Source organism: Astatotilapia calliptera, chromosome 7 (genome assembly GCF_964374335.1).
Source record: "Astatotilapia calliptera chromosome 7, fAstCal68.1, whole genome shotgun sequence".
Taxonomy (NCBI): domain Eukaryota; kingdom Metazoa; phylum Chordata; class Actinopteri; order Cichliformes; family Cichlidae; genus Astatotilapia; species Astatotilapia calliptera.
Genome location: NC_137428.1, coordinates 25,231,737 through 25,253,273, shown reverse-complemented (window position 1 = coordinate 25,253,273; position 21,537 = coordinate 25,231,737). Strand labels below are relative to the sequence as shown.

General features: G+C 40.2%; 1 protein-coding gene across 3 annotated transcripts; it reads left to right on the top strand.

Annotated features, from left to right (window-relative positions):
• Positions 1–2,739: 2,739 nt before the first annotated feature.
• Positions 2,740–20,906, top strand: git2b (G protein-coupled receptor kinase interacting ArfGAP 2b). 3 transcript variants are annotated; one of them, XM_026173844.2, is made up of 20 exons: positions 2,740–3,000; positions 3,598–3,731; positions 3,901–4,013; positions 5,206–5,311; positions 6,829–6,915; positions 7,010–7,140; positions 10,835–10,929; positions 11,358–11,403; positions 11,620–11,668; positions 11,784–11,856; positions 11,965–12,062; positions 12,165–12,276; positions 12,691–12,842; positions 12,948–13,100; positions 15,268–15,477; positions 15,627–15,716; positions 16,299–16,381; positions 18,024–18,179; positions 19,597–19,660; positions 20,178–20,906. In XM_026173844.2, the coding sequence occupies exons 1-20, from the start codon at positions 2,949–2,951 to the stop codon at positions 20,385–20,387; spliced, it is 2,214 nt and encodes a 737-aa protein (XP_026029629.1). In that variant the 5' UTR covers positions 2,740–2,948; the 3' UTR covers positions 20,388–20,906. The 3 variants fall into 3 exon arrangements, with proteins under 3 accessions (XP_026029629.1, XP_026029628.1, XP_026029631.1); XM_026173843.2 differs by having other exon boundaries at positions 11,617–11,668; XM_026173846.2 differs by lacking the exon at positions 15,627–15,716 and having other exon boundaries at positions 11,617–11,668.
• Positions 20,907–21,537: the final 631 nt, after the last annotated feature.

Here is a 21,537-nt window from a genome sequence, read left to right as displayed (position 1 = left end):
CTAACACCTGCTGCTCTCTGGCAGCAGCACCATGCTCTCCCTTGTTTTAAATGCACTTTAGAGCAACACGCAGCAACACTACACATGAGCGGGAGGAGGGAGGTATGGGGTCTTCACACACCCCCGTTCTCTACTAGCCATCGGGGCGGGGGGGCTAGGAGGAGATGTTGGCTGTCCGATTGGCCTCCCTGCTGCTGCGGAGCCTGGGACGGTGTGCTTGCCTCCACCCCGGGGGAAGGATAACATCTCTTGGGTCTGAGTGCCGTTTCCCCCTCTGGGGGCGAGGGTACCTGGACCCGGGGTATAGAGTATGTTTGGGGAGTGTGATTATGTGTACATGTCCATTTATGTCAATCCTTACGTTGGGTGAGTGCTGAGTGTTTGTATATGTGTGCATGAGGGTGGGAATGCATGTTTGTGTCTGCGTGTGCCTGTTTGTCTGTGTCTATATGTCAGGTCGGGTCTTAGACTCCACCTCTCTGGGAACTCCCAGGCCCTCCAAAGTGTGGAGGCCTATCTCCCCTCACCACACTCCCTGCCGGTGACTGATGCCCTCAGGGGTCGGTGCATTGGTGGTTCTTGGTGTCCGGGGCTGGGCACTCAGGTATGTACCAGCTCACTCCCGGTGGCTAATTGGCGGGGCCTGGTGCCTGTTGCTCGGTCAGGCCTCTTCCGGGGCGCGGGGGGCCCTTGGGCCTCCGGCCTCTGCGCCTGCGGCTCGGCTCACTCTGGCACAGCTGGCTGCCGGCAGAGCCGGCGGGCACGCCGGTGCAGCCCCCTCTAGCTTCTGCTCGGTGGCTACTGGGTGACCCCTCGTCTGGGGATCCTCAGCCCTTCCCATGAGGGTGGCACGGATGCCCCTCCGGTGGTCCTCCTTGGGCTCTCGCACTCTGGAGCCTCTGGATGTCTGGGGCCTGGATCTCCTCCATGCCTGCTTCATGCCCTGGGGGACAGGGCTATGGCTCTCTACATCCTCTTGCAGACCATTACATGGGGAAACCATTTGAATACAAGTGCGCTGATCCACACAGGTGTGCACACGGGTGTTCACTGTTCGTAGATCGTAAATTACACCTTTCTTGGCTGCTACTTCAAAGCACATTGTGCGCAATTCTGACGGCTAAAGAACCAAATGGGACAGGCAAAAAAAACAACAAAAAAAACACAAACCAAGCAGCCATGTACTGCTTCTGATTTGGAAACATCTTAGGCAGCACAAGAACAGAACAGCACAGTATACATACAATGTCACATTTGGACTCATCAGGACAAAGCACAGATTCTAGCTGGTCTGATGTCCATTCCTTGTGTCAGGTTGAAGAAGATAAGATAAGAGATAAGATAAGATAAAACTTTGTTAATCCCTCGGGTGGGTTCCTCTGGGAAATTCGGTTTCCAAAAGCACAGCACCGACAGAAGTTACAGTTACAGAATATTATATATATATATACACACACACACACACACACATATATAAATACAGAGACATATATAAATAAAATATACGAAGGGGATAAATAGAATAAATAGGAATAAAATAAAAATACAAGTGAATTGCACATTTCAAGTATTGAGGTCTATTGTACCATTGACTATTAACAAAAGTATTGCACAAACGGTATTGCACAGTGAGGTGAAGAGGTGAAGAACTCTCAATAGTGATTTCTTTAGCATTCAACCAAGCCCTATACTTCCTCAAAATGATGTTGAGATGTGCCTATTGTGGCTATTTGAAATAAAGTGGGCTGTGGGCTCTGAGCAGAGGAAAGCCATTTCTCTTCTGTTTACTGTGCTCTAATGTAATCCTCTGCAACAGATGTTTTAGTTTGAAGTTTTAGAGAATGAATGCATTTTATTCTATAATCTTTTTTGATGATATGCAAAATGTAGTGGCTTTGAGGGTGCCAGATCTATGTACTGGAGTAAAAAAAAAGTTTAATCTAAAAGGAGATGCCAGAAGTAAACAAACAATTAAAAGTGACATAAAGTTCTCTCAATAAATACAGTATAAAATCCAATTTTCAAATGCTTATTTCATTTATTAAGGGAAAAGGGTTTTCAAAACAACCCGACCCTATGTGTAAAAGCAGTTGCCACCAAACCTAATAACTAGCAGTCAAACATGTGCAAAGGTAATTAGACTTTCACATCACTGAGGAGGAATTGTGTCTCACTCTTCTTTGCAGAATTGCTTTAATGGAGCCACACTGAAGATTTTTCTAGGATAAATGGCCTGTTTGGTGTTATGCCAAAGCATCTCAATTTGTTACTTTTGAGATCTTTTAGCCTACTTTGCCAGACAGTTTCTAATTAATTGAGTTCTTGATTCAGCAGGTCTGGCAGTAATCAGACCTGGGTGCCTGATTGATTTCTTAAAAAAAAAAAAGAAGAAGAAAAAAGTCCACCTATATTTGGATATTTTTTTCCTCTTAAATAAAACCACCACCACCAAAAGTGGATTTTGTGTCTTGATGATCTGAAAGATGTATACGTGACAAGAATGCAAGTAAATAAATAAATACAATTAATCAATTAAACAAATCTGCACTGTACATTGTATTTATTTTATTCATACCGAACAGTGAATTTCCACTTTTGTTAATTTCAGTGGCAGGCCAGGGTGGCTTTTATTGTGTCCAGTGTGACAATTTTCCTTTATCGCGTTAGTCTCCTGATGGTGGTGCTTTCTGCACTCTGTAGGGCCTTTAGAAGCCACTGAAGGAAACAAGGAAGGAAGCAGCCTATGAGGCGCGGAGGAGGCTGTGTGAGTGTTGGAATGGGTCACGGCTTTGTTCAACAGTAGGAGGGGAGGGCTGACGGCTACAGTCGCTAAAAGTGTAAAATACAATCAGCCGGGCGAACTATCCTGTCATATCTCTGTGTAGCTGTGTTGCAACGTAACTTCCAGATATTTGTTTCTCCTGGACTCGAAGGATTTCGTCTAAGGGATGTCAAAGCGAGTGCGAAGCAGAGAGGTCTGCGCTGATTGCAGTGCTCCGGGTACGATGCCAGACAAGCTAGCTGTAACGTTAGCTATCCAGCTAACCAGCTAGCCCCCACTATAAGTTATCGGAGCGTCTTGTTAGCCTGGCTAGTTACTGCGACTGTACTAACAATTAGCAATTAGCTGAATTACTAATTGTAGCGGTTGTATTTTTTCTTGTGGAAACGTTAGGTGTTTTTTTTCTTCCTCTTTTTTCCCCCTTTTTTTGAAGGCGTGCCTGTGTAATCACATTAACCTGTCTTATTCTGAACTAGTTGCTTGACTGTATTGGTTGTCGGGTTACAGTAAGGTTAGTGGTGCGTTAAAGGCAGTATTATTTAATTTCTTAAATAAGACTGCTCAGAAGACAGCGCTAACTTGCTGATAATCAGTAATGCCGCACAGTGGGTGTTAATGCTTGTGAAAACGTTTCTTGATTATGTCAAAGATTTGAGGGTGGGATACACCTTACCTAAAGCAGTCATGTCTTACTGCAAGTCAGCGAATATCTTCGTCTGGTTAGAGGGAGTTACTGCTCTGGGTTAAGGCTGTCTGTTACGTTGTTCATCAAATATTAGACTCATGGGATAAAAAGCACTGTATCTGTATCGTAGAACCTCGCTGGGCCTCTGTTAACAGGGGTGTGCTGATCTGCGATGAGTGCTGCAGCATCCATCGAGGTCTTGGGAGACACAGCTCTCAAGTCCGACATCTGACTCATTCTCCGTGGCCACACTCACAGCTGCAGGTGGGGAAGCGGGGACACGATCTCCATAAATCAAACGCAAAGATGCAAATGAGTACAGTCTGTTCTCCATAATGCAATATGTAAATATATAAGAGGACCATGTATGACTAGGAATCCCCAAAGTATTTTCTGCCTGTTCTAAAAATGTTAATGTGCTTTCTTGTTTCAGATGGTTCAAACACTGTATGGCAATGGAGCTAATTCCATATGGGAGCACAGTCTTCTGGATCCTTCCTCTTCAGTGAGTGGGAAACGCAAAGCCAACCCACAGGACAGAGTGCAGTAAGTTTTATTTTTAAAAATATGTCATTGCTGGTTTTTGGTACACTTGATTGCACTTTGATATTAAATTGTATTGACAAAATTGATTTTCTTTGCTAAGGTCAGTAAACATGCCTAATCAGCCCGCTCTACCATGAACGTCACTCACAGATAGTCAGTCTTAACTTACTTGGAGAACTTGCTTGATCAGCTGACAAGCACGTTTGAAAATAAATATATCTGCAGTGCGGTCTAGCTGATCAGCTACATGATCATGCAAGAAACTGAATTTTAGAAGAGTACCTCCTTTAAAGGTAATGCTTTTTGTGAGGAGTTTTTCCCATCCTTTAGAAGTCATAGTACAACAAAAACAAAATCTGCGAAGCAAAGAGATTTGATGTACTAAAGCCTGTTATAAACACCATGTCAGTCTGCTGTGTAGCTTGGGGAGTAAAGATAAACAGTCAGCCACATGTAATCACAGCAGTGCTGTGTCTGACCCGCACACTTGGAGCAAGCACTTTCATAACTTCTTCCCAAATGCAATTAATGAGATGGACGCTATCTTATAAGGTTTCCACCACAAGCACTTTCCCCGAGAAACATTTTAAGGATCTTGGGTGCTCAGCAGTTTAAACTGGAAACAGGCTAAATTTAGTTCCTTAAGGTGTAGTTTGAAATGTTTAGTTCCAGGTGTTTTAAAACCACTGGAACTGTGGGGGAATTCTGCTGGGACCAATGCTGCTTAGTGGTTAATTACAGACAATTCAACTGCTTTAAATTCTGTTCAACTTCATTCACACCATATGGATTTATTCTGATTGCTGGACGTTGTTTTTGGGATTAATAAATTTAGGGTATTTTTACTATAACTATTCTTTTCTATTTGCGTAAATATTTTGTATTAAAACGAGCAACGACAGAGTTTGGATGTGACCTAAATTGCACCCCTAAGATTCTTGGCTTACGTGAAAGCCAGACGAATCTAGCGTTGTGGCGGTATGGTGGTTTACATGACCGATACGTTTCTCTGCCATTAATGTAATGCTGCACATACAAATCTGCAGTCCATTGTTTAATGTCCAGTTTAAGTGTTCGCTTCTCGTCAGTGTTTGTCTTAATCATAAACAAAGATAAACAGTGATGTGCTCACTTGAAAACTTGTAATTAATGTCCACATTTTGAGATTGTGAGAGTCTATTGTTGTTTCCAGTCCTAATAAGACAGAGTTCATCAAGGCAAAATATCAGATGCTGGCGTATGTACATCGGATGCCTTGTCGGGAGGATGACAGTGTGACTGCAAAAGACCTCAGCAAGGTGACAATTTACTCTGTTGTTTCATTTAAACGTTCCTCTTGTAACACTATTAGACGTTCAAAAAAAAGAGGATCTTTGAGACTTTATTGTAATACAGCAAGTGTTTGATTTTAATGTTGATATCTGACCAGTTCCTGCAAAATCCAGTGATGAGTTTCCTCAAACTTAACCTGGGCTACTAATATTACGTAGCCCCTCCCCAATGTCACCAAACAGGGCATGGACATGGGGGTATCCTGTGGAGGAAGTTGTCCTCCTGTGGATTGTGAGGGATTGTCGGGTGGGGTCTGTGTAGGTCAAACCTATTCTAGTGCATCCTGTGGATGATTGATTGGATTAGGTTCTGGGGAATGGCAGGCAGAAGGCAAATGAGTGGACTATAAAGCAACATTAATGGCTTAGGGGACTATGTGATTAAAATCAGAGTTTTCTGTGTCCATGTTTTTTACCTGGATTATTAACCATGGTAACTTATGCTGAACACCTAACCTGGTCGGGAACAAGGTATGTTCTGAGTCTTAATTTAAAATCATCTGAAAGTGCCACATTTTCAGTGATTCTTTTATTTACAGTATGTTTTAAGTCTTATGTAGATTCTGTGCTGGTGGCATACTTTTTATATGTGCAGCTTGTTAAGCCATAACTTACTGAATGAAGTGCTAACTCTGACTGTGCGTCACATTGTCCTGGGAATGTGCATGTATTGATTTGTTGATGCAGAAAATGTTTTAATGTTGTTCTACTTGATTGTAATCTGCGGGAATTCAGCAACTAGAACACAGAACACACACCAAGAACACCTGTTCAGTTGATAAAATAAATTTCACTTGTCCATGTCGCCTTTACTAGGCTGTGGGATGGTAAGATTTCTTGTTAAAATGTATCCAGATTAAAGCACAGAGCGTACTCGGCAATAAAAAAACAAAACATTAAATTGAATTAAAATGTTTATATTATCACTCTGTACTAAATTGCTAGATTAATACTTTTTTTCCTGCATTAATTTGCAATAGTGTTGCATTTTACTTTTGCAGTTTTTATGTCCTTTATAGACTTTTAATTACCCTTTTTATATGACCTTTAAAAGCCACTTTTTATGTGACCGTGAACAGAACCTGAAGCAGACACTCTGCTTAAAAGAGGAAGCTGGTAACCACCACTGTGATAGCCGTTATCTTCAACTGGGGTTTGAATGGTTTTTCAGACGCTCAGCCAAAAAAAGTCTGGCTGTGTTGAACTTTCTTTGTAGAATGGCGTTCGTTAAATGTCTTGGGTTGCTGCTGTCCTTGGGCTGTTCCTGAAATTTTTTATAGTGTGCAGGGACTGTTGTGCTGTCGTGGAGGCACCTTGTATGGCAATGCGGCTGGTCGTTATGTGTATATGTATATCTCAACAGAGTACTGCATTAAAAAGAAATAACCTGTCACCAAAGTTATAAGAAGGCCTAAAGCCGACACAGTGTCTTCATAATCAGCTGTAACGGATTTTAAACAAGGTTCTTGTTAAATGTCTTTCAGCAACTTCATTCCAGTGTCCGTACTGGGAACCTGGAGACCTGCCTTAGACTCTTATCTTTAGGAGCTCAGGCTAACTTCTTTCATCCAGTAAGTTTGGGGGAATAAGCAGAAAGTTGATTTGGAAGTGGGCGTGATAATACTAATGATTAACCACTGTTTTTTTTTCCCCTTCAAATTTTAGGAGAAGGGAAACACCCCACTACACATAGCAGCAAAAGCAGGTCAAATATTACAAGCGGAGCTATTGGCAGTTTATGGAGCTGATCCTGGAGCGCTGGACTCGAGTGGGAAGACCCCCATTGATTATGCAAGGTAATGTATAGCCTGTATTTTTATTTTAACATAATTAATGTTCTGATAAAAGGTTTGGGGTTTTGTTTTTTTTAGGTGAGAGCAGTCGAAATGTTATATTGACACTTGATGATGTTAATACCACAAGATAAATTTAGAAGTTTCACTTTTAAGTGGCATTCTGCTTTCACGCATTTAAGTGGATCATATGTTGTAGTCAAGCGAATTCAGGAGCCTTGTTCATTTTCTGTATGTTGGGAAAATGACTTCAGGCATATGTCTTGTATAGAAAACGCAGCAAGCTGCGAAACAGTATTTGACGCTGTAAAGTTGGAATTCCTTTGTGCAATGGTAGTGCAGCTGCAAGCATCACCTTAAGAGATGCAGTCCAGCTCATTAGTGGCTGTGATACAGGAAATGATGCACAAGATGCAGATGTAAAAATACACAGGAAAAAAAAAATAGCTGTGCTCTTGCTTTACATGTTGTATCTTGTGGAAATGTTAGCCGGATACTAAAAACAGCAAGTGACAGGAAGTAGCCAGCAATACACAGCAGAAAAGGACAAAAACAGCTAAGCTGGAAATGGAGGGGAGGGGGAAATATTGTCACCCGCTGAACTGGCTAAAATATTTAACATGCCTTTTACAATGCTAGACAAAAAGTGGCTTTATGTCCGAGTTTGACTAATTCAATGAAACGAGCAAGGCAGAAGAGAAAGGAGGAATTCAGTTGTGCAGGGAGCTGATGACTCAGCTTGGTTAGTTTATAGTAAGTTTCAATTGAGCTCAAGTAAAAAAAAAAAAAAACTTGTCCGTGTGGACCTTGATATTTGTCTTCAGTCTCATCCACTCTGTTATCATTTCCTCAGCCAGATCAAACTGGAATCTAACCAAAATCTACATTTGATTTTTAAATATAATTATTGATGTGTAAACTGAAAGCGAAGACAACAGATAAGACTATGGAAGCTTGTTTCCACCACTGGGGAAAAAAATATTTAGGATTTAAGAGATGAGATAAGATAGAACTTTATTAATCCCTCGGGTGGGTTCCTCTGGGAAATTCGATTTCCAAAAAAAGCACGGCAACGACCGAAGTTACAGTTACAGAATTGTTTTTTATATATATATATATATATATATATATATATATATATACACATATACATACACACATACATACATACAGAGACAAATATAAATAAAATATACAAAGGGGATAAATAGAATAAATAGGAATAAAAAATAAAATTTATTATTATTTATTAACTTGAAGCTATCAAATAATAACCTGTAATTTTGACTTTCAGACGGCAAAAAAAAAAAGTGGCAGAAAGAGGCTTCCATAAAAGACAGGGTCATTTAAGTTGGGACTTAAAGGGGACTTTAGTCATTTGCAGTGCAAAAGATACTGGAAGGTTTTAGACTTCTATTTACAAATGGTCCTCAGCAAGATTAAAAGTGTCAGGGTGCATTAAAATGGAATGCAGTCAGCACATATTGAGAAAATCTCACTTTTTAAGACTCATCTTCACTCAGAAATACTCACACTAACTCCAACATAATAGTGTGGTGTGAGGCATTTTTACATTAGTTTAACAGATTACAACATGTTGTTGTTATTCCCTGATCGATGATTACTACAGTAACACTGCCTTAATAGTTCAGTGCAGACTAACTGGCAGACAATCTGATGGCTGTCAAAGAGCTTACAGGTTTTAGTTGAAGGAGATTTATCAATGACTCTACTATTACACTGATGACTGATTAGCATAACAGTTACGTTTACATAGTGTAAGAAGACAAGATAACGCATAGATGAGATGATAAGACTTAATGTGCTCTGCTGTGTGGTAGAGCTGGGCGATATGAGATTTTTTCATATCACGATATGTTTTTTTCATTTCAGGCGATAACGATATCTATCACGATATAAGCCAAATAACTATATTTGTAAGATTTAAATGTGCCGTTGCTCACAAGTAAAATGTGAAATAATCAGCAGCTTGTTTTTATTTAAATATTTATTTCCCATAATAAGTTCAACAGGGTAGATGTACTTAAGGAACATGAGACTTTTTCAGATAGATAAAGGCAAATATTGCAAACTACACAAAAGGCAGCCGCTAAAGCGTTTAAGTTTCAAAATAGAACAAATGAAACAGACTAAATTGTCAATTCCACTTAGAAACAAAATATTAATTCTAAAAATAAATCTTAGTTTGTTTTACAGAAGAACAGACAAAACTGACTAACTTTTGTCAATATCAAATAAACTGAGAACTAAAAGGAAATTCTCAATCTCTCCTTGTTGTATAGCTTAGCTTTTCAAACAGTGTTAACAGTTACTTTAGTCTGACAAAAGCCGAATGACGAATTAGCGCTTCCAGTCAGAGACTGAGGCTACGTCCACACGTACACGGGTATTTTTGAAAACGGAGATTTTCCGTTTTCGTTTTAAAAAATAATCCCGTCCACACATAAAGGCAGAAATGAAGGAAAACGCTGCTATGAACATGCCAAAGCAGCAGGTGGCGCTAGATTCCTAACCGTGCAGAAATGTTGGCCAATCAGAAGTCTAGAAGCCTCGGTGGGAAAAAGTAAACAAAGCTGGGGCACAGAAGCAGAACCGAGTCGTATGTGTGGAGGGACAGTAACTGTGTGTATATGTAAGCATTTAAACACTGCAGAGAGTAGAATTAACAGTAACAGTATTGTAGAAATTCATTTCACCGAAACAATAACGTGGCGCACAGTGTGACGCATGCACCAGTTTATTGTATTTCCAGACTTGCTTTCGGCACATTTACAGTGCACGCTACTCTGTTTTTTGTCAGACTTGAAATAGCCGAAATACCTTCACACTACGGAACTTCTATGGCTCTTCCGTTCGACAATCTCTCCGGCATTGCAACCATCATCTGTTTTCTCTTCGGTCACGCTCGGTTGATTTTTCTAGTCGGCACACTCATTTCCTCCATTACCCGCTGGCTGCTTCCCAAACAAACACACGTGTGGCTTGGCACTTGTACTGTACGTAACAAGTCACGCGACGTGACGCTGCGGCTGTGATTGGTTCGGCTCTGCGCTACTTAATTTGGATTGGCTGACCTTTTTTTTTTTTTTTTTTTTTTTTTTTGAGGACAAGAGCGGCGAAGTCTATCGCGATAGCTTAATTTCTCTATCGAGTAAAAGTTATATCGCGATACATATCGTTATCGTTCTATCGCCCAGCTCTACTGTGTGGTTTGATATTGTCTGTATGAATGAGGAAATTAAATAGTGTGTCTGACTGCTGGTTCAAGCGTGGGAGGTGAAAAGTCACAGAAAATCTCAGTTTGTTGAGGAAAGCCTGCCAATGAGCAAGTTACTTTCAGAGAGTCTGTTACTCTGGTAACTCACTCAGTTTAAGGTAACGCTCCTTATTGAGCTTTTACTGAACCCGTCCCCACAGCCTGCAGAAACCAACAAGCAGAACCTGTTATTTGTGATGGTTTTCATCAAATTGAATGTTGTAGTGCTGTAATAAATATTTTTTTGTTGTGAAACAAAATTATTTTGAAAATCACTCCAAATAGTGGAATAGTATGGGAGTACATTATTTAAAATATGATGCTGACATTGTAAGGCATTGTAAGGTACCTGAGATATTTTTAGCTGTAGTTCTTTAGCATATTTCTGAAACTTGACCTTTTTGTTCCGTACCTCTGCAGACAAGCTGGGCATCAGGAGCTGGCAGAGAGACTAGTGGAGATCCAGTATGAACTCACTGACCGGCTAACATTTTACCTTTGTGGACGAAGACCAGGTAAATGCAGTAAATCAGTCAACCACAGCTGCAGCTTTGCATTAGAGGAATGTATTCAATAGCTTTAAAATGGCTTTCAATCATTTTTATGCAAAAAAATGAGTTCAACAACACAAACTGTTAAAAAATAACTGAAAAAAAAAGTGTTTTCTGGAGTCCTATATTTAAAATATTTTGTGCAAACACAGTACTTAATATTTAAGTACTCGATACAAAATTGGAAAGATAAAACAAATGACAATAAGATTAAATCATATATGATTTAAAAAATAAAACAGATTACATACATATCACCAACTTTATAAATCACCACTTCCAACTTTGTGCTATCCTCACCACACTAGTGGGTCAGTCCCTGCCAAAAAAACCCCAAGAACTTTTGATTGTGAAAATATTTGAAACGTTATCTCTTCATTGTTGTGCTACAGATCACAGAAATGGGCAACACTTCATCATTCCTCAGATGGCAGACAGGTAAATGTTAAAGCTTTTAATTTGAAAAACTTGATCTGGTAATGAGTTAATGTGAGTTTCCGTTGATATACGTTAACCATCTTATTTTCTTGTGCTGCATTGGATGGATAAGAAATAAGTAAGTTTCTCATTTTTGCCACGAGCCACTGTTCTTGTGAGTGTGGAGCAGTTTCCTGCAGGATAAATAAACTTTGTTAATTTCTCCATTTAAAGCAGCCTGGATTTGTCAGAGTTTGCAAAAGCTGCAAAGAAGAAGCTGCAGTCGGTAAGACGTTTTTACATGGGATTTGTTTCCCGTGACATTTACAGTGTAGCCTCTTCTTCATCTGCTGTTTATTCTTTAGGAAACAGAAGTGCTAATTCTGCTTACTTTGCCGTAGCTAAGCAACCATCAGTTTGAAGAGCTGGCCATGGATGTTTATGATGAAGTCGACAGAAGAGAAACGGATGCAGGTTGAATTACAAGAACTGTTTTAAAAAAAATAATTTTTTAAAAATCACACCGTCTATAAACCTCTTTTACATTTTATTTAAACATTATGTGCGTCTTGCTTTTTTCAGTGTGGCTGGCCACTCAGAACCACAGCACGCTGGTAACAGACACCACAGTTGTGCCTTTTCTGCCTGTCAATCCTGAGTACTCATCTACCAGAAACCAGGCAAGTGCTGTCACCTTATGTCCTCATGTTATAACTTCACTTCTTTGTGTGCGACTAGTAGATTTGGTAATTGGTTTGGTTTTAATCTATTTGCTTTCTCAGGGTCGTCAGAAATTGGCAAGGTTTAGTGCTCACGAATTTGCCACACTGGTCATCGATATTCTAACAGATGCTAAGCGACGGCAGTGGGGTAATTCCTGTGAAAGTCCCAAAGGTAGGACATGATTATTTTCCACTTGTAGCACATGTTAAATTCCCCTGCTAATCTGCTTTTGTTTTTTGGGCTATATTAAGTTTGTAAATGTCCTGCTTAGCATATGAACAGAAGAACCTAAATTTGTTGGCCTATAATAAGATGCAGAAAGTGTTTTCTTTGTAGTTCAATGTGGAGCGAAATATAGACAACGCTACGGTACACAGGCAACAATTAAAGTTTCAACCATGTGTGAAAAGGGGCTTAATAATGTCCTGCATGCTGCAACTCACAGAAAACCAAGAAAAATTGTAGGAGGTCACTATAAAGAATGCTGGGTGTTAGATTCAATCAATAAAAAGGGATTGAAACAGCTGCCCGTAGCCAGCACTGCTGTTTGATCCCTAGTCCTTTGATCTTTGGCTCTGCTTTCAGATAATGTGGAGCTGATCCTTCAGGGAATAGACGGTCACCACAACAGTGAGGGCCAAGATAATGACCAGCCAGATTACGACAGTGTGGCATCAGATGAAGATCCGGTCCAAGAGGCAACATGTGGAGACAGCTGCAATGATGGAAGGACCAAGGTTAATGTCTCTTGAAGCCTGTTATTCCATTGCTTACTGTAGGCTTTACTTGTAATACAGATCAAATGAATCCCATCTTATGTCCGTATGCATGTTTCACTGCAGAGCTCAGAGTCTTCTGATCTGTCTGATGGACCAATCACAGTGCAAGAATTTATGGAGGTGAAGAGCGCCCTCACTGCATCAGAAGCCAAAATACAACAGCTTCTGAAAGTCAACTGTCACCTTAGTGAAGAGCTACGTTTGATGCAGAGCAAGGTTAGTTAAGACGCAAAAGTCGAGGTCACTTTATGTATCACATTGTCTCTGGTGTTTCTTGTTCTGGTTCTAAATTGCATAATAATGTTGCTATTTAAACATAACATCCTGAAATTGTGTTTAACATGTAATGTTAGTATAACCCAACTCAGGGTTTATAGATGAGATGTATCACTGTCTTTACCCTAAAATGCTTTCTTAACTCTACACAGTCTTAAATGGTTTGTGTGTGTGTGTGTGTGTATGTATAGATAGAATCATACATTATTCAAAATGAAAAACAAAAGAAATGCTGGGTTTTTTTGTTTTGTTTTTTATTTTGTCTTCAAGACTGAGGTAACTGTAAATTTTGTAAATTTGAGCTTTGTGACTTGGCATGTTATCATAGCAGCCATCAGAACATGGGTACACCGTGGTCATAAAGTCATGGACATGGTTAACAACGATACTCAGGTAGCTATGGTGTTTAAATGATGGTCATTTGGTACTAAAGGGTCCGAAGTGTGCAGAGAAAATAGCTCCCACAACATTTCACCACCACCACCACCTGCCTGAACAGTTGTTCTTCGAATCGTTCATACCAAATTCTGACCCTATCATCCAAATGTCACAGCAGAAATTGAGACTCATCACAGGTCACAGGTCAATTTTCTCTTGTCCAGTTTAGGTGAGCCTGTGCAAGTTACCTGCTCTAAGCTCACAGGAGTTATGTATGGTGTGGTCTTCTGCTGCTGTAGCCCATCTGCTTCAAGATTCCACCTGTTGTTCTTCTTCTGCACACGCTGGTTATAATAAGTGGTTCTTTGAGTTAATGTTGACTTCCTGTTAGGCTGGCTGATTAGATATTTTGTGTTAATAAGCAGTTAGATGTAACTGAAAATCATTTAAGGAAGTCATGCTGTTGTTTTTTTGTGAACAGAGAAAATGGCTACAATGTGTCTGGATGCATTAAGATTCCTGTGACAAGGATAGCAGATTTCAAATTGCAAAGCAGTATTTTATGTTATAGATGTTTGTGATGTAAACTCAAATCCTATGTCAGATCTTAAAAGGCAACCCACAGAGGACATTTTGCTCCATAGCATAAATCTGCAATGATTATTTAGGAACCACCTAAATGCAGAAAAATAACTGGAGTTAGCTTTTTCCATTACACAAATGTCAGCAAGTTAGGTTCCTGACTTGTAGACCCACAACCCACAACTGTCTAATTTATACTATTTATTTCAGGCATGCCACATCACTCACTTCCTCATATCTTGGTATTTTGAAAGTCCCTCTTTTCCCCGGTGGTATTCAAACATGCACATTTTTACAGTTCTACGTGCTTTTGGGAAATAATCGTGTTTACTATTCCCTTCCCTTCTCTCTGGTAGAAAAGTAGCAGAGCCGAACAAAAAGCCTGTGGATGTAGAGACTGAAGTGCAACAAAATCAGTCAACAAAGGCTTTTTTTTTTGTTGTTGTTGTTGTTAGAGAAAATATATACATTCAAGTTCTTACAATACTGATGATAATAGGGAAAAACTGTTTCTCTATAACTGCATTTTCTAATGTAATTTGTGTTATATGTTACATCAGTCATTGTTGCACTCAGAAACATAAACTAAAGCAAAGGACAAAATTGTAGACAACCCAGTTTTTGTGCGGTCTGTACCCCTTGTGCTTCATCAGAATCCCAGGTTTATTTTATTGATGCCTCTCAACTTTACCTTGGGTATGTCTCATAGTTTTAAATATTGACTTGATGTGCTTACTTTTGCATAGTAATACCTACTTTTTGTTTCTTGAAGCTGTTGTTTTTTCAGAGTGTAAGCACTGTTTGTGTAAATAAGGGCAACCCCCTCTGTGGCACTTTATCAGGGGGTGTTGCACTTCAAGATCTGTGGTGTTTTTTTTTGGTTTTTTTTTCTTGTTTGTTTGTTTGTTTTTTCAACATACATTGTCAGCATTTCATTTGTCAAGGAAGCAAGCCTTTTGTTGTTTGAAGGACCTTGAGCAGAAACAAGAACAAAACAGAGATGAAGATAAGTTGAACCTTATCCGAATAGCTTCCCACCTGGAGGCCTAGCTGTAATCTACTCTATTATTGGTGCCGCGCCCGGCTTTTGTGTGGAGATCAGCTCACAGTTAAGAGTCAAATTGAAAGATGTTTTTGTTCTCTACAGCTGAATTCCCTGCAGACTGAAAACACAACACTGCGATGGCAAACCCCCAGCGGACAGCAACAACCCCAGGGCCTCTTTGGTCGACAGCAACCTCGCGGAGGCCGCGCCAGGTCCATGTATGAGACGGGCTCTACTCCAAGGCAGTACCCCCACCGAGTTGACACAGCTCGGCATGACGATGGAGTCATTTTACAACCCTTCCCTACCAATGTAAGCACAGGAGTACCACTGTTTTCATTCTTAATTTACCAAAGTGGTGATGCCTGGCTTGGGGCTGGTGTTGTTGTTTTTTTTATATTCATTCATTCATTCATTGCATCTCAATAGAGTATGCTCAACTTGGTTTGACCCCTTTCTAGATTGGTAGGGGTCCTTTGGGGACGGCTGCTTCCTCCCTTCCTACCTTCCCCTCTTCCCTCTCCTGGTCGTGGGATGAGAGATCTCGAAGGGTTAAGTACTGAAAATTCCCGCGGCTCAGAGGCAGCCCCAGGGGACGGTGAAAACTGTCCTCTTTGACCCCACAGTCTTCTCTCCTGACCTGTGTCTATAAACTGCCTTTTCTCAGCATCTCCTGCCTGCATGCATGCACTGCAGTGCCTCTGCTACAGTTCAGTTTCTGAGCACCCCAGCTTCTCATTGTCAAAAGTGCTGACATGTTGCATCAGAGATGGCTGCTTGAATAATCCGACAGCTGAATCCAGTATATGTGAAAGATGTATAACGGATCACCACATTGTGCTTTTTAGGGATAACTTTCTGATAAAACAGAGGACAGTTGACATCTTCGCGTCTACTAATCGCATCCTGGGCAGTGCAGCTGTGCTCCGCCACATGAACTGATTGTATCGTTTCTGCCTTTTTTTCTCTTCACAGTGAGATGTCTTAATAATAATGAGATCACAGGTTTGATTTTAGAATTGCATGTTTCTAATTTCTGTGCGGCCACATTTGCTGCTGTGATAACTTATCTAACTAATCACATACAGTATATACTGTGTTTGATTGACTGTTGTCCTCTGACATTCCTACAGGGCTGTAGTCTGGAAGGACAGAGTACAGTGCTGGAGAATGACTATGACACTACACCCAATCACTCTGAAATGGAGGAGAGTGGGTAAGATCTTCTTCTGTTAACTGTTGATTTTAAAGACTAAAACACCATTTTCTCTGTATAGGTTTAAAATGAAGGCCACTTTGATCACAAATACAGGGAGTGCAGAATTATTAGGCAAGTTGTATTTTTGAGGACTAATTTTATTATTGAACAACAACCATGTTCTCAATGAACCCAAAAAACTCATTAATATCAAAGCTAAATGTTTTTGGAAGTAGTTTTTAGTTTGTTTTAGTTTTAGCTATTTTAGGGGGATATCTGTGTGTGCAGGTGACTATTACTGTGCATAATTATTAGGGAACTTAACAAAAAACAAATATATACCCATTTCAATTATTTATTTTTACCAGTGAAACCAATATAACATCTCCACATTCACAAATATACATTTCTGACATTCAAAAACAAAACAAAAACAAATCAGCGACCAATATAGCCACCTTTCTTTGCAAGGACACTCAAAAGCCTGCCATCCATGGATTCTGTCAGTGTTGTGATCTGTTCACCGTCAACATTGCGTGCAGCAGCAACCACAGCCTCCCAGACACTGTTCAGAGAGGTGTACTGTTTTCCCTCCTTGTAAATCTCACATTTGATGATGGACCACAGGTTCTCAATGGGGTTCAGATCAGGTGAACAAGGAAGCCATGTCATTAGTTTTTCTTCTTTTATACCCTTTCTTGCCAGCCACGCTGTGGAGTACTTGGACGCGTGTGATGGAGTATAACAAGTTATGGAAAAAAAAAAAAGTATAAGCCTTTCCCCCTGTTTCTTGTCTCGAGACATGACAGTATTGATGGAGCCAAAGCTTACAAAGTTAAAGGTCACAGGAATGGAGAACGGGAAGCCAGATGTGGATTAGTTTTGACAGGTGTTTAGGAAAAAAAAAATGCTTTGAGCCATTCAGCCTGCCTGCACGGTTCAATGAAATAATATACAGTTCCCAAAAATATTTTGACATATAAACCAAATTCTAACATTTATGAATTTAGATAAGATTAACCTTATTTTAAAGAAAAAATAGGAGTGAATCTAATTAAGTAAGGGTATACTACTTGTTAAGAAATGTTCTAGTCTCTTGAGAGGCAGCTGAGGACCGCCACAACAGCGACCCGGTCAGCCTGCCCAATGGAAAATGGGAGATTAGGAGCAACTGAACTTTCAAAATAAGAGCAAGGGGATTTTCCACTAATAAAGCCACTGCATTATTCCCACCAATTATGAAAAAATGGCATTAAATTGCAGGATGTGTAGTACCAGTCAAAAGCTTCACCGTTCAAGCGAAGTCTGTCGGGAAACACTGCACCCACCTACTGGCTTCACTACAGATCAGTTATTTAGAATATTGTCCTCTGTAATTTATCGTCCTTTAGCTTTTAGAAGCCTGACCCTGACTTTAGCCTGAAGTCAACCAGTTTCTGTAAAAAGCTGTTTCTTTCAAAGTAGAGTTTTTCTTTTATCCAAACTCCACCCAACAGGTACTTTTGAGGTCAACTCTCTGTGTGATACTTTTTGTTTTCATCTTGATTTCATTATCCTCTTCAAAAGATCCACCTTTGTTGTATAATTCATTGTTTGGTGGGTTCTTTAAGTAACACTCTTGTAAGAAGATCAGTTGTCAGTTCTCTGTTTTTATTTGTAGCAGCCCTCTTGCTGCCTCTGAAGCAGCCCACCAGCAGGAGGAGGGCGAGGAGGATGCCACCCTGCCTTGCACAGAGGACGTCATCTGTAAGACGGAGCAGATCACTAAGAACATCCAGGAGCTTCTGAGAGCTGCCCAGGAGACCAAACATGAAAGGTATTGAGCAGTTATATGAATAACATGTAATGTGATATTTATACAAAATGAGCCAAGTTATATTTCAAAAACATCTGAAATTTCTAGCTATTCAAAATAAAATCTTTTCACCCGATGCACTGTGAACCTCAGTTTTTCCACCGTCTGGCTCAGATTCCGTGCTTGTATTTCTGTCATTCTGCCTGATATGTTTAAGAGCTGACTTTGCCCAGGTGCTTTTAGGTCAGTGGTTTTTTTTAAAGTTGTGTATAGGGCCTTGGCCTGGATGATGCCAGCTTGCATCCTAAGGAACTAAAAGTCTCCTTATTTTCACCTGAGTTGCAGAGTGAATACAGTTACTCACATATTGGTGATAACCAAGCAGCACTCTGATTTCCAGCCCTGTTTAGGATCCCTCTGTGTGAGTCTAAGGAGTGTGGGTCTTAGGTCTGTCAATGCACCTAACAGGAAACAAACAGCACATGATCTTATTTTCCCCTGTGGTTTGCCAAGTCCACAGTAGTTACTTGTTTATTAATAATTTCTTTATTATTTTTACTGTAGGTTTTTTTTTTTTTTTTTTTTTTTTTAAACTGTTCCACACTGCTACCCGTTTTCCTTTTTGTAGGTTATTGCTTACATTGTCCCCCTTTTTCTTTTGTGTAAATATCTTGAGATTAACAATGTTTCCCATCTAGCTCCAGGGATATGAGCAGCTACATGGTTAAATGCTGCTGAACTTCCGTGTCGCTTCTAGAAACACTAGCTGGTACTAAAATAATAGTTCATATTTTATTAATGAACTAGAGCCATTGTCTCTCTGGGATGGGAAGTTGTAAATAAGAACGGTGGAAAGTATAACGCACAACAGCCGTGTGAACCAGCACGATTCTGCTCGACTAAACTGGCATACAACCTCTCAACTGAAGCAGTGTGTAAACAAACAAGGACAGGCTGCTGGTGCTAGCATGTTAGCACTGCCTACGTTAGTCATGTGGGTGCACAACAATCAGACTGTATATGTGTGTACACATTTGAGTGACATAAAAAAATTTGATTCGATTATTGAAAAATGTGTTTCATTCAAATGGCTTTAAAAGATAAATTACATACATCGACTGTTTCGGTCTGTTCACATTTTTAAGACGTGCTGCTGATCAAGGCAGCAGATTTTAAAATAGTGTTAAATAAATGTCCTTCGTGGTGTGGCCCTGCCCAGAAATGCCATTCACTGCTTTCATAGAACAGAAAGGTGCCAAGTATTGTTTTTAAATGATCGCTTATTCTTTATTTATTTACTGTACAACTTTGAAAACAGTTGAATGAAATCCTAAATAGCCAAACACTATTACACCCCGTTGCTCTTTTTGATCGTTTTGAGAAAGGTTTGTGGAAAAAAATTTCACCCATTCATCCTTCTTGTCTCCTCCTACTGCAGCTTTCTGCCTTGCTCTGAAAAAATCTGCATGGCTGTGACAGAGATGGCTGCCCTGTTTCCCAAGGTAAGATGAGCAGCTCAGTGTCCAATGGAACAATTTGCTTTGTCTGACAACAGCTGAAGGCAGTTGTTTCCACACATGAACTCCTGAAAATGTCAGGAGAATAAGGTTGGGACATTGTCAGAAGCGGCACTTTATCAAACGTAGCACGCAACAGGATATAATCTTTATTAAGCCAAATACTCTTTGAGGGTGTTGCTTGAGTGAAACTCGCTATATTCTCACATCAGACGGACTTTGTAATAGAGACCCAACAGAGTAAAGAGTGCTTAATGTCTGATCGAACCAGATCTGACATTTTGTTCTCATAGCTTGGCTGGATGTGTGAAAGCAGCTTAAAATTATTTGTCCAGATAGGTGGCACCTGCTTGTTACATAGCTTGTATTGGATCTTGTTTTACCATCTCAATATTTACCTTGTTGTAGTCTCATAGAAATCCAGTGCCTGCCTAGCACATAAAGTGATTACGAACGCTTTCATGTCCTCGCCTTATCAAATCTCCTTCCCTCCTCCCTTCAGAGGCCGTCCTCAGAGACAGTGCGAGGGTCTCTGTGTCTGCTGACTTCAAGCGCTAGCCGGCTCCACAGAGAGTGCCAGAAGGCTGCAGAACACAACCTCAGCCCGTCAGACATCCAGCTGGTCACTCAGCAGGTCATTCAGTGCGCCTATGACATAGCCAAAGCTGCCAAACAACTTGTTACTGTGACAACCAAAGAAAACAACAACTAATTAAACTCCAAAGACACTCCCAATGCGCCAAACATACAGCATATAAATGATGTTAATCAATGGTTTCCCTTCCCCCCCATATTAATCAGTGTAAGCTTTTGTGTACATTCCTAGAGGTGGAGAAAAAAATATAACATGCAAAATCATAGCTCAATCAAAAGCTTTATTTATTTTGTTTTTATACCATGGTAATAAAAAGTGTGTATATATACAGGGGGGGGGGAAATACTTGTTCTTTACCTCACAGATTGAATCTATTCAGTTTCCAGAAGTGCAGTGTTGCCTGTGTATATAAAAGCAATTAGAACAAACAGTTTTGCATTATCCGTTTCCTTCTAGAGGACACCATCAGTCATTAGCTGTGCTCACTGAGGTCCGCTTTCTGGTACTCATAGACGATCATGTCTTACCTAGCAGCAATGATCAGAACAGATGAGCTACTCCAATCACAATGTTTGTTTTTCTTTAAGAGGCAGTTACAGTGTTCATTGTTCTTGAATCATTGTGGTGTTGCTTGCTTAAAGTTCAATTGTTTGTTCAGTAAGCCAACTGTGATTATAAAAGCAGCTTCAGTGTATCGAGCACCGTGTGAGTGTCCAGACTTTCAGCCCATCCAGCAACTCCAGCAGTTTCAGTCCATCTGCGGGTTGAAACAATGTTTATAAGTAAAGTATCAATAGTTTTTTGGGGTTTTTTCTTTTTCTTTTTTGAGTTATAATGTTACAGCCATACTTAAGATGGTGTGTGTGCGTGTGCGTGTGTGCGTGTGCGTGCGTGTGTGTGCGTGTGTGAGCGTTGGCCTCAGTGGCCTGTGTGAAATCCATTTTGAATCAATTTTACTAGCGTTATGCAAATATGTGAGATGTATGTATCCATGTAATTCTTTATCAGAATAATCCAAATGCTATTCTATTTATAAACTGTATGTCATACCTCTAAGAAAATATCAATGTTTATTTTCATAAGCTTTGGTTTAACACGATGCTCGGCGCAGGCTAACGTTTTTGTTCTGAGGTCTGGGACGTCTCAGCCGGCAGTTAGTTATAGGAAACGTGTGGTCTGTTTATTTTAGTGTGGTGTTTTAACTCCAGTATTTTAGACGCTTCATGTGGTCGAGTATGTACCGCCTACGGCTTAGAGCCAATGATAA